General features: G+C 35.7%; 2 protein-coding genes across 3 annotated transcripts; one reads left to right on the plus strand and one right to left on the minus strand.

The window, feature by feature from the left end:
* Nucleotides 1–740: 740 nt before the first annotated feature.
* Nucleotides 741–9,295, plus strand: LOC112513563 (myb-like protein X). Of its 2 annotated transcripts, XM_025119866.1 has the most exons (4): nt 741–957; nt 1,766–2,022; nt 5,957–6,956; nt 8,118–9,295. In XM_025119866.1, the coding sequence occupies exons 2-4, from the start codon at nt 1,945–1,947 to the stop codon at nt 8,879–8,881; spliced, it is 1,842 nt and encodes a 613-aa protein (XP_024975634.1). In that variant the 5' UTR covers nt 741–957; nt 1,766–1,944; the 3' UTR covers nt 8,882–9,295. The 2 variants fall into 2 exon arrangements, with proteins under 2 accessions (XP_024975634.1, XP_024975642.1); XM_025119874.1 differs by lacking the exon at nt 741–957 and having other exon boundaries at nt 1,770–2,026; nt 5,960–6,956.
* Nucleotides 9,296–9,658: 363 nt separating this feature from the next.
* On the minus strand, nt 9,659–13,548 carry LOC112513579 (protein ECERIFERUM 26-like). The gene is made up of 2 exons (XM_025119886.1): nt 13,037–13,548; nt 9,659–10,677 (listed from the first exon to the last, which is right to left on the minus strand). Exons 1-2 carry the CDS (start codon nt 13,463–13,465, stop codon nt 9,817–9,819), a joined length of 1,290 nt encoding a protein of 429 aa, XP_024975654.1. The 5' UTR covers nt 13,466–13,548; the 3' UTR covers nt 9,659–9,816.
* Between the last annotated feature and the right edge of the window lie 420 nt (nt 13,549–13,968).

Consider the following 13,968-nt stretch of genomic DNA (forward strand, 5'->3'; position numbering starts at 1 on the left):
AAATGGGCAATGCCTTTATATTTATCAATTTCATGAATCCAACTCAAAGTTACAATCATCATATGATTGGTTTTTGGGCATTCACTAACAGATTCATGCGAATTTGGTCTTGACCTGAGGTTGCGGAACACATTGCCTCACACCTTGCCGCACACCTTGCGTTGATTGTTAGTGTAAAATAATATATGATTTTACATGAGATTTGACCATTTTTCGTGTTCTTTTATTTTGTACCGTTCTCATTTAAACCTCCTTCAAGATACGAATACTCAATATATATGCATATATGTATATCGAGAAAACCCAAAAAAAAAAAAACTGAGTAACACCCGCATTCATCTGGAAGTATATACATGTGTATTCAAATAATTGAAGTAATTTCTTGGTTTTTATGCACGTGTGTATAACATGTACACGTGCATACCAGTTAAATTGCTTACAATTTACTTGTATGTACATGTGCATACTGTCTCAATGAACGATTATCAAAATATTCCTTAGTTTTTCATTTTTTACGATTTTTCTTTAAGCCTGACCTTATACGTAAACCAAATAGACAATTTTAGTAATTTAGTCCTTGAAAATTGTGATATTTAATTTGTGTATGAAAATTGAAATTGTATAAAAGTTGAGGGGTTGGAATAGCAAATATGAGACCCCAATTTTCCAGTCCACTTGGATAAAAGATCAGGGAGCGGCTGGTAGAGAGAGAAAGAATCTCTCTCTCTAAAAGCGTTGTCAATATATAAATGTGGATTTCGGGCCTCTGCCTTTTTCTTCTTTCGCGTGTAATTCCCGAACAGAAAACCTACTCACAGAAGTTCTCCTCAAAAAACCCTTACAAACACACACTTAAACCATTGGAGATTGATTGAGATTTTACACAGCGAAAAGTGTTTCTGTATCCGATTATCTCTACTCCAATTCATATACAATGTCCACTTTTTAGCGGACAAGGTAAATTGAATTACGTATGTGTGTGGGTGTGTTCAATTCTAATTAATCGATCATCATCACTTCATGCGTTTTTTTCTGTAATGAAATGTGTAAAGAGCACGATCCTTTGTGATTCGAGCTACAAAGCGCTTTTCATAGGTGCCTTTAGAAAGGGATAGCTATAAGAGGAAAACAAAAGTTTGCAATTTTCGCTTTATTCCTATACAATTTTGAAAAAAAGAAAACTCTGGTATGGAGGGTTTTTTGGATTCCTAGTAAATTGAGATTCAGGGTATTGTGTAATTAGGTTTGGGGTTTTCAGGTTTAGGGTTGGATCGATCGCATTGAGTTTTTGGAGAATTAGGGTTTCGATCAATTTGTCATCGGAGATCCTTGAGATTGGGTTCCATTAGAGTGCATTCCTATTTCACCAACCGTTACGATGAGAAATCCTTGATCCTTGTTTTAGTGCATAGGCAGTGATCAAGAGCTGGATTATTGAATCTTATGGTTCAAAATTTAAGGGTTCTTATAACATTAATAGATTGGTAGATATAATTGTTGGGGAAGTGGAGTTAGTTGGATGGAAGGTATGAAAAGAGTTGGAAACGCAGAAATGGTTGACTTAGGTTTTTGCAAGAAATCATTTGGATTCACATAGTCAAGAATAATTTTGTACATGCTGTACCTTTTGTGCTATTTATGTTTGGCTTTCCAACTGTAAGTGTTACTCTTAGCCTGACATTAGATTTCTATTCATGGTAGGGAGGTTTAATTTGCATTATAATCATGGTGGAAGGCAAATTGATTTTGTTTGTGGGTTTTGCAGTTTGAGTCTGAGAGGTGCATGGAAGGGCATTGAATCTGGAAATGAGTGTGAGGACATGGTTAATGGAGAGGAGAATAGTTGCTTGTTCCCTTCCACATTGGAATGGTCATGCTTAAAAGTAGTTGCAAAGTTTTTGTTTGTCAAAGTTTTCAGTATCACTTGTTCGGGGAGCTTGTGCAATGTCTCGGTGCTTTCCATTTCCACCACCTGGATATGAAAAGAAACCCACAACCGATGATGCCGACTTGCTGAAGAAGGTAAGTCAATTCGCACGATCATGAAATAGTGCATGTACTTTTTGACTACATTCATTCAAATCGTTTTGTAGTACCTCATTTTGTCTTACTATTTGAAGAGCTTCCTTAAGAATGGTGTTTGTTTTGAAGTAGATTATTTTGTTGCTCTCCACTGATTAAAAATAAAAAATTGCGGTCATTAAAATTGATAGAGAACGTAGTTCAACACTGAAAATCACTAAAATTGAGATGCTAGATACAGTAATGGGTTCTTTTTTGTTAGAAAACATACTTGCCATTCTATTTTGCTAAGTCCCCATTTACCGTATAAGACAAGGTTGTATGCGAGTTTGGCTCATTTTCATTAGTCTCTATTCTAAATCTATCAATGTGGATTCTACATCTTTTAGTGGAATGAGGTTATACGAGGCAAGATCCAATCTCATTAGAGAAACAACCATTAGGATCTGTTGTAGACGCAAATAATGCTAATGGGTTGATACATGCAGATATGGCGTTTCTATTTGCGAACTTGATTAAATGTACAGTTCAATTTACTATACTAGCAAATGACAGAACATAAGATTTCTCTTTTTCTTTCATATCCTATGCTATAAACTCGTGTATGACAGAGGTGTTTATTGGCATGCAACATTTTTCAGGATGATAAGCTCTGGCTATCCTTTCACTAGTGACATTTTCATCTTACTGTTGGTCACCTATTAATGTAGTTGGTCCTTACTAGCTTTATCCTATTCCATCACACTGATATGACAAAAACCACAAAAGATTAACCAACTCACTGGACAAGACAATTCAATTTGACATGATGAGATCTCTTAAACAAATTCCAATTTGGTTTGTTAATATCATTATTTGAAGTTTTTAAGAATGTGCATGTCTCTTGTTGAAAGGCTCACATAATAATTTGATCTTATCTTCAGCTAGATTAGTGCTTTAAAGCTTAATGGGAGATGGACCATTTAGAACAAGAAGGTCAACAATCTCCCACACCAAAAGATGAACAATAGAAACTAGATACCTGTTGCTTTTTGGTGATAAATTCCAATTTACCATATTGAGCAATGTCCAATAAATGTTCCCTGGGAACTGGTCGAGTTGATCTCCAAGACTATATACATTAGTTATAAAACATAAGTTTGGGGAAATTAAGAGTGGCTTCTTTGTCATTGATTCTCCACTAACATCTGGTGACATGGTTAATGTTACAATGCAAAGCACTTCTATAATCTATGAGAAAACTGAAATCTTCTTCCCTTTTATTTTTGCATCCTACCATATGAACTGAGAGTTCACAGTTTCATATTGCATTTTGAGTCATAATTAAGCAAACAGAACTCTTGTTACGCTTTTACTATTGAACTTAAGATATTGTTTGTGGCCATCTCTTTTTAGGTTGACGTAATTGTGTCAACAGTCAATTACAAATTTGACTAAGAAGATTTTTGGTTGTTAATCATTCTATCGGCTATTCTCCACGATGGCAAGTTAGTTGTTCTTCTAATGAACCATGGGGTCCAAAACATATCTCAACCCCCTCCCTAGAGCAACAAGATATGCTTGAGGTGATAAGTGGCATGCAAAATAAGAATCCTAAGTACAGACAACATAGAAAAAAAGTAATAACCCGAATGCTAAGTCTAAACTCTAACATGCCTTTTAAGTTATTTTGGTTTTCAACTTTTCACATCCTTTATTGTGTACTGTGATGCGCTGGTGTCTTTATTCTTTTTTCACCACAAGCATTTCTCCATCATTCTTATACCTCTAAAAGCAAGTATTCTATTGCTATCTATAACTATGAGAAGATAGGTAACATGGTCTTTATAATATATCATATTTTAGTTACCCGATAGATTTAGTGAACGAAACCCCCTCATGTAAAGGAAGAAAGGATTGACAACAATAAGACTTATCTTACCTATGTGGTTCCAAATTGAAATTTGTGCAAATGAACATGGATGATATTCAATTACTAATGAGTTTCCCCAAATCCCCTTGTATGTTATATCAGGATATTGTTTTAGAGAAGAAATATTAGGATATTAATTAATTGAGACCGAGTTGTACACGTGGGGATAAGTAGATTCTTTCTTGATAGAATTTGAAAAGTTGAATTTAAAGTAGAAACTATAATGAAACCCACTTGTGGATCAGATTATGATTACCATTGTAAGTACAAGTGCGGATTTGGCCATTTTGTTTACTTCACCTTTCAAAACACACAATGTGACATCTAATAAGGAAGGTCCCAACTTCCTAAGATGGAAAACATTGCACTTCCAATAGGATGGAGCATGGATTTTTTAACCTTGTGTTTATAGTCAACACATCCTTTTTATGTGAATTACTTGAGTTCTACTCTAACCAAACAAAACCAAACGTACTCCGTAAATCCCGACGAAGTAGGGTTTGGGGAGAGTAAGATGTACGCAAACCTTTCCTCTACCCCATCAGCTAGAGAGACTGTTTTCCTGAAGACTCTGGCTTGTGAAAAAGGTTCTGCGAAGAAGTTTTGGGGGAGTCTTGAGTGATTCTGGAAGTTTGTCTATAATTTGGAAGAAGCGAAATTTTCAAAAGCATGAAGAGCTTGAGACAATTTTGAGGAAGGGGGAAAGGCTTGGAACATATGGAAGTAAGCAAAGAAACAGCAAGAAAAAATATAAAACAAGGGCATTAAAAGCATAAGGGAAAGTTCGAAGCAACTAAATGACCTAAAGACAAAGTGCATAGAACACAATAGCAAGTAAGTAATCCAAAAGACATGCTTGTGGTTAATTTTGCACAAAATCCACTTATGAGTACCCCCAAAGTGCCCCTACCTATCCTAGGACTCTGATAACCTATCTGTAGGCTCTTTCCACCCTCTACCTCTCTAACCTCCCTTTCCTGTCCACAGCAACTATAAGTTCTTACACATAACCTACTATCCTAGTCGTGTGTCTCCATGAACTCCTATATGAGTTCATGTTTTTGGAAATTTCTAAAGCCGTCATCTCCCGTCTCAGTTGCTAATCCCTCGTCCTCCTCGGTCTGCCCCTTCTCACCCCTCAGCCATTATGCTCTTGACCCTCTGGACATCTGTCTCCTAAGAACGTGCCTGCACCACGGTTAGAAGATTCATACTTCGTATCAAGCATTAATTGCTTTTATTTTTGTAAATGATCAACTTCAAGATATTTTGACAAATGGAGAAGGTAAGGAGCAAGTGACTTCGCTTGAAAGACTGACAGTTTCTGTGTTTGATGGAAAGAAATTATACATTATTTATCGGCAATTATAGGATGATTTATTATCCCACAGTAACAACTTGCACTTTTTGAGTGCAACAAGAGTTGAAATTGTTTACTGATGATATCAAAACTGGTAGTTTTAATCTTAGGAAGCTACTGGAAGGAGTGTGGCACTTCAAACATATCACTAGGGTGAACAGCAAAGACATTCTTGGGAACCTGAGATACATGTTTGGATAAGTAGCTTGTTTTGTCATTTGTTTTTCCAAATATGCACATCAGGACATGGTTATTTTGATGCTATTTTGGATGATGTCAATTACCTATTCTGATCATAATGTTGTGTAATTGCAAAATGCAGTAGCTCTTTTTGGCAATTAGATGAATAGAATAACCTAATAAGAATTATATATTAACTTAACGTCAGTGATTGAAGAGAAACGACATTTGTAGTCTTCGTGCCCAACTGTTTGCACTTTTGAAGATGATGTAATTTCAGTGTTGCAGACTTGCACTATAGTTTATTTGTTACTTGCAAAGAAATTCTCTTCATTTATTCATATGTTCAATAATATGCACAAATTTGTGAAAGTACGTTTCCTTTTACATGTTTACTTGTGGGATTTGTCATGCTTGAATTAAAAACATCTGTTCCTTGTTGGTAGAAATGTATTCAGCTACTCTTTTTTTTGTAATTCCAGGAGAAGCGCAAAGAGAAGAAGCATAAAAAGGATAAAAAAGATAGAGAGAAAAGAGAAGGTAAAGAAAAAAAGGACAGGAGTGATGGGAAGCATAAAGAGAAGAAAGACAAGAAAGATAAACACAGGGACAAGAAGAAAGATAAGGAGAATGGAAAAGATAAGGAGAAAGGCAGGAGCAATTACTCAGATGAGAAAAGAGTTGATGGACAATTTGAGGGTCCTAATGCAGAGATGCTTCATCAGAAAAATGAGCATAATAAGCAAAAGGACGGTTCTTCAGGCCACAAGAAATCATCCGTGCAGTTTCAAAATGGGGAACCCAGAGAGCTGCTTCTTAGGAAGGAAGAATCCTGTAAAGAAAATTGCAATTCCTTAGATGATAAAAAGTCATCTGTAAAATTATGGGGTCAAAATGAAGAATTGCTGGTTCGGAACAGAATTCAGGCTGAGGATATCAATAATTCTAAATTTGTGCAGGAGTTAGGTAGAAGAATTAGAGATGAGGAAAAAAGAACAGGCAGCCTCCAGTTTCCTGTTGAAAGTAGAAAAATAAGTGTCGACAGAGGTGAGATTCCGAAAACGGATGGGCCACGAATCACCAATGAGGTAACGTTTGGCCGACTGGTAATGGTCCAAAATATAATTGATGGTACAATGCCTCCTTTGGATAAGTGGGCAGACAAAAAGGTCGAGGACAAAGAGAAGATGCGAGAAAAAGAAAATGATGATAAACGAGGAGATAAACGAAAGAACAAAGATAGAGACAAGCAAAGACAGGGGAAGGACAAAGATAAGGACAAGGATAGAACAAAGGAGGAGAAAATGAAGAAAGCAAGCAAGCTTACAAAGACAGAGAGGGACAAAAATAAGGATATGAAGAATAGTGGCACCATTGGTTCTCTTAAGGATTTGTCCACACATTCTCCTAACATTGGTCTTCAACGTGCTGGTAGTGAGCTGAAGAAAAGAAAAGATGTGGAGACAAATGGTTTTTCTCATGGTGAGTTATCTCTCTGTTAATTTTTTTTTACTTTTTATTATTTTGTTAAGTTTCCACCCTCAAGTCAAATCCACATCTCTTCTGATTTCACTACACATGCAACTTTGACACAGGTGCAAATGTTGTAGATGCCAGCATACGTTCTATACTTCCATCGCTCATTTTTTTTCATCAAATACTTCATGTTGCACCAGATTTTGGATTTTATGAAACATCTGATATGGGTCTTAAACTGCATTATGGGAACTTTTCTATATCTAGTTTACCGAATGCTATACATAGTGGCAGCACAACAAGCTTAAACACTATAAACCATGGCTACATTAACATTGTATGAAGTGTGATGGTTTATATAGTGGCTGACCTCGTTATTAATGCTGTTTTAATGGTTATTGCCTGATAGGCTGCGTAATGTTTGTTTTGTTCTTCATCGTCAACACACATATTTATCCACCAGTCAGTGTTCAGTTTTCTTCTTTTATGAACTTAATGAATTGCCTTATGATATAGCTAAATAATGTAAGTTTGTGAAGGTATAATGTAACAATGATCACTATAAGTGATGAGGATAATTATGAATATAGATCTTATGTTTAAAAAGGACCAATATATTTTCTGCTTTGAGCCCATGTGTTCACTGATCAGTATCCACATTTCTGGTCGACTATGCTGCAACAAAACTCTTCCTTAATTTGCTAGGTTAGAAAAACAGGTCTTTTTGAGTCGGTAGACTGCTGTTGCTTGTCTTTCGTATAATTACAGTTTTGATACAAAAGTTTCAGCTTGTCCCTACATTCCACACCATATTCTTTTTGAAATATTTGATTTTGGTCATACTTTTTGTTTTTGCAAAGGTTTATAATATTTAGGCTCTGAAGCTGAGGTTAATATTATTACCTAAGTTCGTACCACAAAACATTTAATCCTATCCATTATATCAGTTATTCTTGTTTCTATCGACTCTTCAACCTTCTCAAACGCATTATTGGCTCTCGAAAATTTATGGTACTTTCTTATCCGATAGGCTGTCTGCATAATCTTTGTTTTACATCTATCAGCTCCCCCCCTCCGGCCTCCAATATTTTCTTGAGCATTGTGCAATATTGAATTTTCAGGTTGTTACTACTTTGCTTATCAGCTAACAGTTGAATTGTCTTACAGAGAATGAACCTAGGCCAAACAAAATGGCTCGTCCCACATCTAGTATCTTGACAGAGAACGGAAGGAAACAAGATTTTCTCCAAAACCCAGGATTAAGTCTAGCAGGTAAGCAAGGGACAACAATGGGTAGTTTTAAGGTGGATAGTAAAGAACGGAGGGTCAATGGCGTAATTCCTTCCCAACCAATGACCATCACCTCTAAAAAACCGCCAATCACTACTGCTAATCACATTCTGTGCAAACCCACCACAATAAAGTCGCCACCTGTAAGTATAGATCATGTGGCAACTAAACAATCGCCCATCCCTACAACTAAGCCACCATCTTCAGTTCCTAATCATATTCCAACTCAGCCATTTTCCGATCCTTTAACAAAAACATCATCTACAGTTGCTAATCAAAATCTAGCACATTCACTGCCCATCTCCTCAACAAAGCCATCTCCTGTTGTTGCTGTTGCTAATAAAATTGCAGCACAACCGTTGCCCAATTCCAAAAAGAAACCACCGGCTGAAGCATCAATCAGACCACCACATCCCGATATCAAATATTTGAAGCAAATACTCACAGTTCCAAAAATGGAGCAGTGGTCTGGTCTAGATGACCAAGAGTGGTTATATAGCAGCAGCAAAGGTGATCCCCATTTCAAAAAGACAACCAAAGATGATGCTTTACAAGATAACAAAGAGCTTGAGGTATGGTCTGAAGCTAAGCACTTGGAATCTGTTGATATTTGTGCTTTGCCATATGTTATTCCCTACTAGTTGATGTTTTATCAACTTGGGAGTTCAATTATGATTGTGGGAAAAGCTCTCTTTCGAAGGACCAAAAATCTGGTTTGCTTTTGAGATGAAACGGGGACTTTTGAATCACAATTCTTCCGGAATGACTTTCATGAAACTGTGATGTGGTTTCTGGGGTTGTTCACCCGTGATAAAGCTGAGCCTTTCGTGAAACTATGATGTGGTTTGCACCATTGGGTAACGAGAACTAAATTCTTGAAATGGAACATTTCCATCGGGTCGAAATGGTGAGGAATGATAAGCATGGAAAGATGCATTTTTGTGGCTTCTGCTTGTGAAGAGAGTGTCAAGAAACTTGTATGCAGTCTTGCAACTTCACCACAATTTTGGTTTGTAATATAGAAGTATTTACATGAAATGTAAGATAGGGGGGAACTGAGGGATAATATATATATAATATATATATATATATATCAAAGAAAAAGAAAGAAGAGAGGTAGGCAATATTCATTTTTATTGATGGCTGGTGACTCTGTTAATTGTAATCTCCATATGATCTTCAATTTGTACTTTATGGTATCTCTTGATTACACCAGGTGGCCAATGGAAATATGGATATTTGATGATCAAACTCATGTCCACAGGTACTTGTGTTCAAGAAACTAGTCAATGTGAGACTTTTAAAGTCAAAGTCAAACAGTTGAGGTCTGCATTTCAAAATTGGTGGGGATTATTTTTAATATAGAGAGAGATGTCATACACCTTTAAGAGTAGAACATTTGTTTACGTGAATATCGTGAAAAATACAGAGACAAACCGGTACTTTTTAAAGTACGAATGATTTATTGTACACAATGGGCAACACACATTAGCCCGAAGGTTCTGCACTCGAGTACATATAATTGCATGGTAGAATTAAATTAGAATAAGAAATACATATATGCATTTTAAGATCGCTAAAGAGACCACTCTTTCTTTAGCACGGATCTAAACTTTGATATATGATCCGTGGGCAGCGTTATACTGACCGTCATGCCATCTGAGTGGTTTTTTCGTGCCGGAAGGACCAACACAACACCTTCGTCTCCAATGTTATCAATAGCGCAGTTTACGTAAACTGGTGTCTGTCCTCTTACATCCAACTCATAAAATGGAACATCATACAAGTCGACAAAAGTCAAGTTCGCTCCATATACCAGGAAGTCGGGTAATTCAGTATTGGTCTCCATTGCTTCCTTGACATTCCTTCGCACGTCCACACCTTGGTTCATAATCAGCAACCCAAGTTCCATAAGGCTTGATTCTTCAACAGAAGATTCCGTTTTTACCACCTTAATGAATTGGGCTTCGTTTGTGATAACGCCTTCAAATATCTTTTTTGAGCCATGTTTGCAGATTGTCACGACCTTCACTTCCGACCCGTGTTTAGCCTTGGCTACACATTGCCAAACCACAGTGCAAATGGTCTCGAAAGGTGGCATCTGTTGATGGTTTTTATCTCCACATATCTTTGACTGTAGACGCGTCAGCTCGGGCCAAGAAACAGAAAAAGAATATGTTTCCATTTTCGAGTGATTCGAGCTCGTCCAATGATCACCAACCGGGCCAACCCGTTTTACAGCAAGTGGATCCTTTATTGGGCTTTTGGGGTTATGGCCCATATTGTCTGAACGGGTCATACGGAGGGGTTGGGTCGGGTATTGTCTCTTGGTTGCTTGGCCCCACAGGTTCATAAAGCCTGCAGCAGAGAAAGCATCTCCAAGGACGTGGGCCCAGCTCACCCCTATTGATGTCCCTCCGCATTTAAACTTCGTTAACTGCATTAAAGAAAAAACAGATATTCATTTTTAATTTAAAAACAGTATATTAATTTTAGTTGATAACGATAAATTCGATTATAGATTTTTTAAGAGATCAATATATATATATATATGGTTCAAACGAGAACATTTTAATTTTACAAGAACGCAAGAAAACCTTTTTATTATAGACAATCACATGTGATACTAAATCAGAGACGCGAAAGATTTTTGATGCGATCTTGTTTGTGGGCCAAGTTGACCTTACACCACCAAGCCCCCTCATAAGTATTATCACATGTGATAAGAGTGTTGTTGATATGATACTATAATTCATCAATACCATCACATGTGATGCTAAATCATAGACGCAGACAACCTTTGGCACGACCTAAGTCGTAGAACACGTCGTTCGTACATCACAGGGTCCCCTCACGCATATTATCACATGTGATAAAGGTGTTCTTGCGTTCTCGTAAAATGGAGGTGTTATCGTTTGAACCTCCACCTATATATATATATATATATATATATATATATATATATATATGATTGTATACATATATAAAGAGGGAAGGTTTTTTTAAGTATATAATATATTTCATATACGGCAAATATGGTAAATAAACTCACACACTCTTCTCACCATTGATGAGGTTTGAACCCAAGACCTCCTAGGAGGCAAGAGGCTCATATACCGCTAACAAATTAAAAGAGGTTTTATAATTTTTTTAGGATAGAGAACTATAAAATAAATATTCAATATTGTGTTCTCGAGTCTCTTTTTACAAATGAAAGTAAGGGAAATGAAATGAAAAGAAAATGAGAGGGAAAGAAAAAGTCTCATGTTTCGAGATTTTTTCTAAAAGCATCCAGTTCATAATGGAGGTTCCTGTTGAAGTTATTCTTGGAGTTTTTACAAGAACATCCATTGTGAGATAGATGATTTGAACAAGAACTAGGGTTCTTTTACACACACACACACACACATATATATATATGTGTGTGTGTGTGTGTGATCTTTTTGTTAACCTTACCTTTTGTGTTATCTATACAAACCAAAATGGTCTAATAGGAATTCATATTGGTTGATGCTTAATAGTTTATATAAATATTTAATAAGTGGGGAAAATTTAGGAAGAATATATTTACAAAATATGAGAGTTACATTGTTCCTAAAATTTGGCTCTTCAAATTTGTGCGTGTGCTTAACATATTATGATGGATGTCCTTCACAAATGAAATTTGTATGTGTGTTTAACATATTATAATGAAGTTACATTGTTCCTTGTTCATTGGTGAACATTATTCACCAGTCACACATACGTACACATTCAGGTATGCGTTCACTAATGAATATTTTTATATACGTTATATTTTCATTGGTGAACAATATTCATAAGCTACTCATATATATAACAATTGTTCATATTTTCACATCATTCGTAAGTTACACATTACATATTAACAAATAAAGAAATACTTAAAGCTTGATGTCGGTTTCAAAACAATAGAGTAATTACCGGAAAAGTAAATAATGCTAAAAGAAACCCTCCTACTTTTTTCTAAAATTACCCTTTGTTCATGATTATTTACCTATGTTTATTAAGCATCATTTTTTAATTTGTTACAAAAATTCCATAATGAATTTTGTCTGTAATTATAAAGATCAAAGATTATGATTGGTCCATAAAGTTAACACGATAAAATATTATTTTTATTTACACTTATGTATAAATATAATCAACACGGTAGACATCCAATAGATATGAAAAACGTTCTTCATGTAGAACCAAAAGGCAGGATAGGAGACCCTACTAATTTTGGAAGGACTATGGATATGATGACACGCGTCTTCGATCGCGTTTATTAGACGATGACATATTTAGAAAGAAAAAAAAGTCTAATTTCACATTTTTAAATAATAATCTGAGCCGTTTATTAGAAAGCTTTTACTAGTAAAGATCATCATTCATTTACAATATTTAATATATCCAGACTATTAAAATATATTGTTGGTAAATGTTTCTTACTCGATAAAAGTTTTCTCGCTCACTTATTGGATAAGGATTTCAGTTCTTGCGATGTCTTTTACTGTTTGTCACCCTCTAAGGTAAGTGACACCCGATAAACACATAAACATTGATAAACGGTCCTAAGAGAATGAAAATGACAGGAATTTTTATTCCACCGTTTAACTAGAAAGAAAATGTACGCTTATAGGAGGATGAACCCATTATATTATATAAAACCAAACAATTTCTTTTATTTTTAATCACACAAGTGACTGTTTAATATCTTTAATCAAACACCACTTAAGTGTTTACTAGAAATATTTTGGTGTTGAAAGGAAGAAAGAGGGATTAGCAAAGCAAACCTGCATTAGAACCGGTGGGCAGAAAGACAAGTCAGGACCAAGGACTTGGTTAGGAACAAGAAGTTTATGTCTTGCATCATCTCTTAGTTCGAGCCACTCATCAAGGGTAATGGTGCACCGAGCCTCAATAAACCGCACCCCACAATCGTTGCACTTGATATAGGGTCGGCCTGATTCAGACCGCCTAAAACGGCCGCAAGGGATATAGCAGTGGTTCAACCAGTAGAACATGGTTTCCTTAATGTTTATAATTGTTAACCCTTCTAATGCTTGGCTTCGGAAGTAGTAAGTGGTTCGGAGGTAGTGAAGCTTCATGGCTAAGTCCATGCTTGTTAGTTCTTGGACCGCCCCTTGACCAGACACGTATCCTGGTCCAACCGTCGAGATCTTGATGTCATGAATCAGACTTTCTTCTTTTGATGATACCATTCTGTAGTTGCAAGATAAGAGGGATTGGAGAGGGCGAGTTGGTGTAATTGTGTGTGTGTGAATATATAGACCAAACCCTCCCCCCACCCTCCCCTAATATTCTTATCATATATATTTTATTATAAATTATTTGATAAAAATTATTAAAAACAATTTATTAAACATCATGTATTGTTGATTAATGCAAATACTATAAAATTAAATATTACAAATTATTACAGTTACATGTAACTTTTTAAAATCTCATAAAATTAATTGATAACCAACTCTTTATATAATTTTTTTAAATCTAAGTTTTCGTTATATATAATTATTTTTCTAATTTAAACAAATTATATAAAAAACCATAGTTTTACTTTTTTAATCTAATATATTAAAAATGAGGGCTCGATTTCTCGGCTTTATCAAGGTTCTAAACGAGTTAGATGTGACATGACGACGAGGTCAAGCCTAGTTATGGCAAGGTCACGGTGTTTTTCAAGTCGTGTCTTAAGACACCAATA

This window comes from Cynara cardunculus (genome assembly GCF_001531365.2).
Source record: "Cynara cardunculus var. scolymus isolate 2C chromosome LG 1, CcrdV1, whole genome shotgun sequence".
Taxonomy (NCBI): Eukaryota; Viridiplantae; Streptophyta; class Magnoliopsida; order Asterales; family Asteraceae; genus Cynara; species Cynara cardunculus.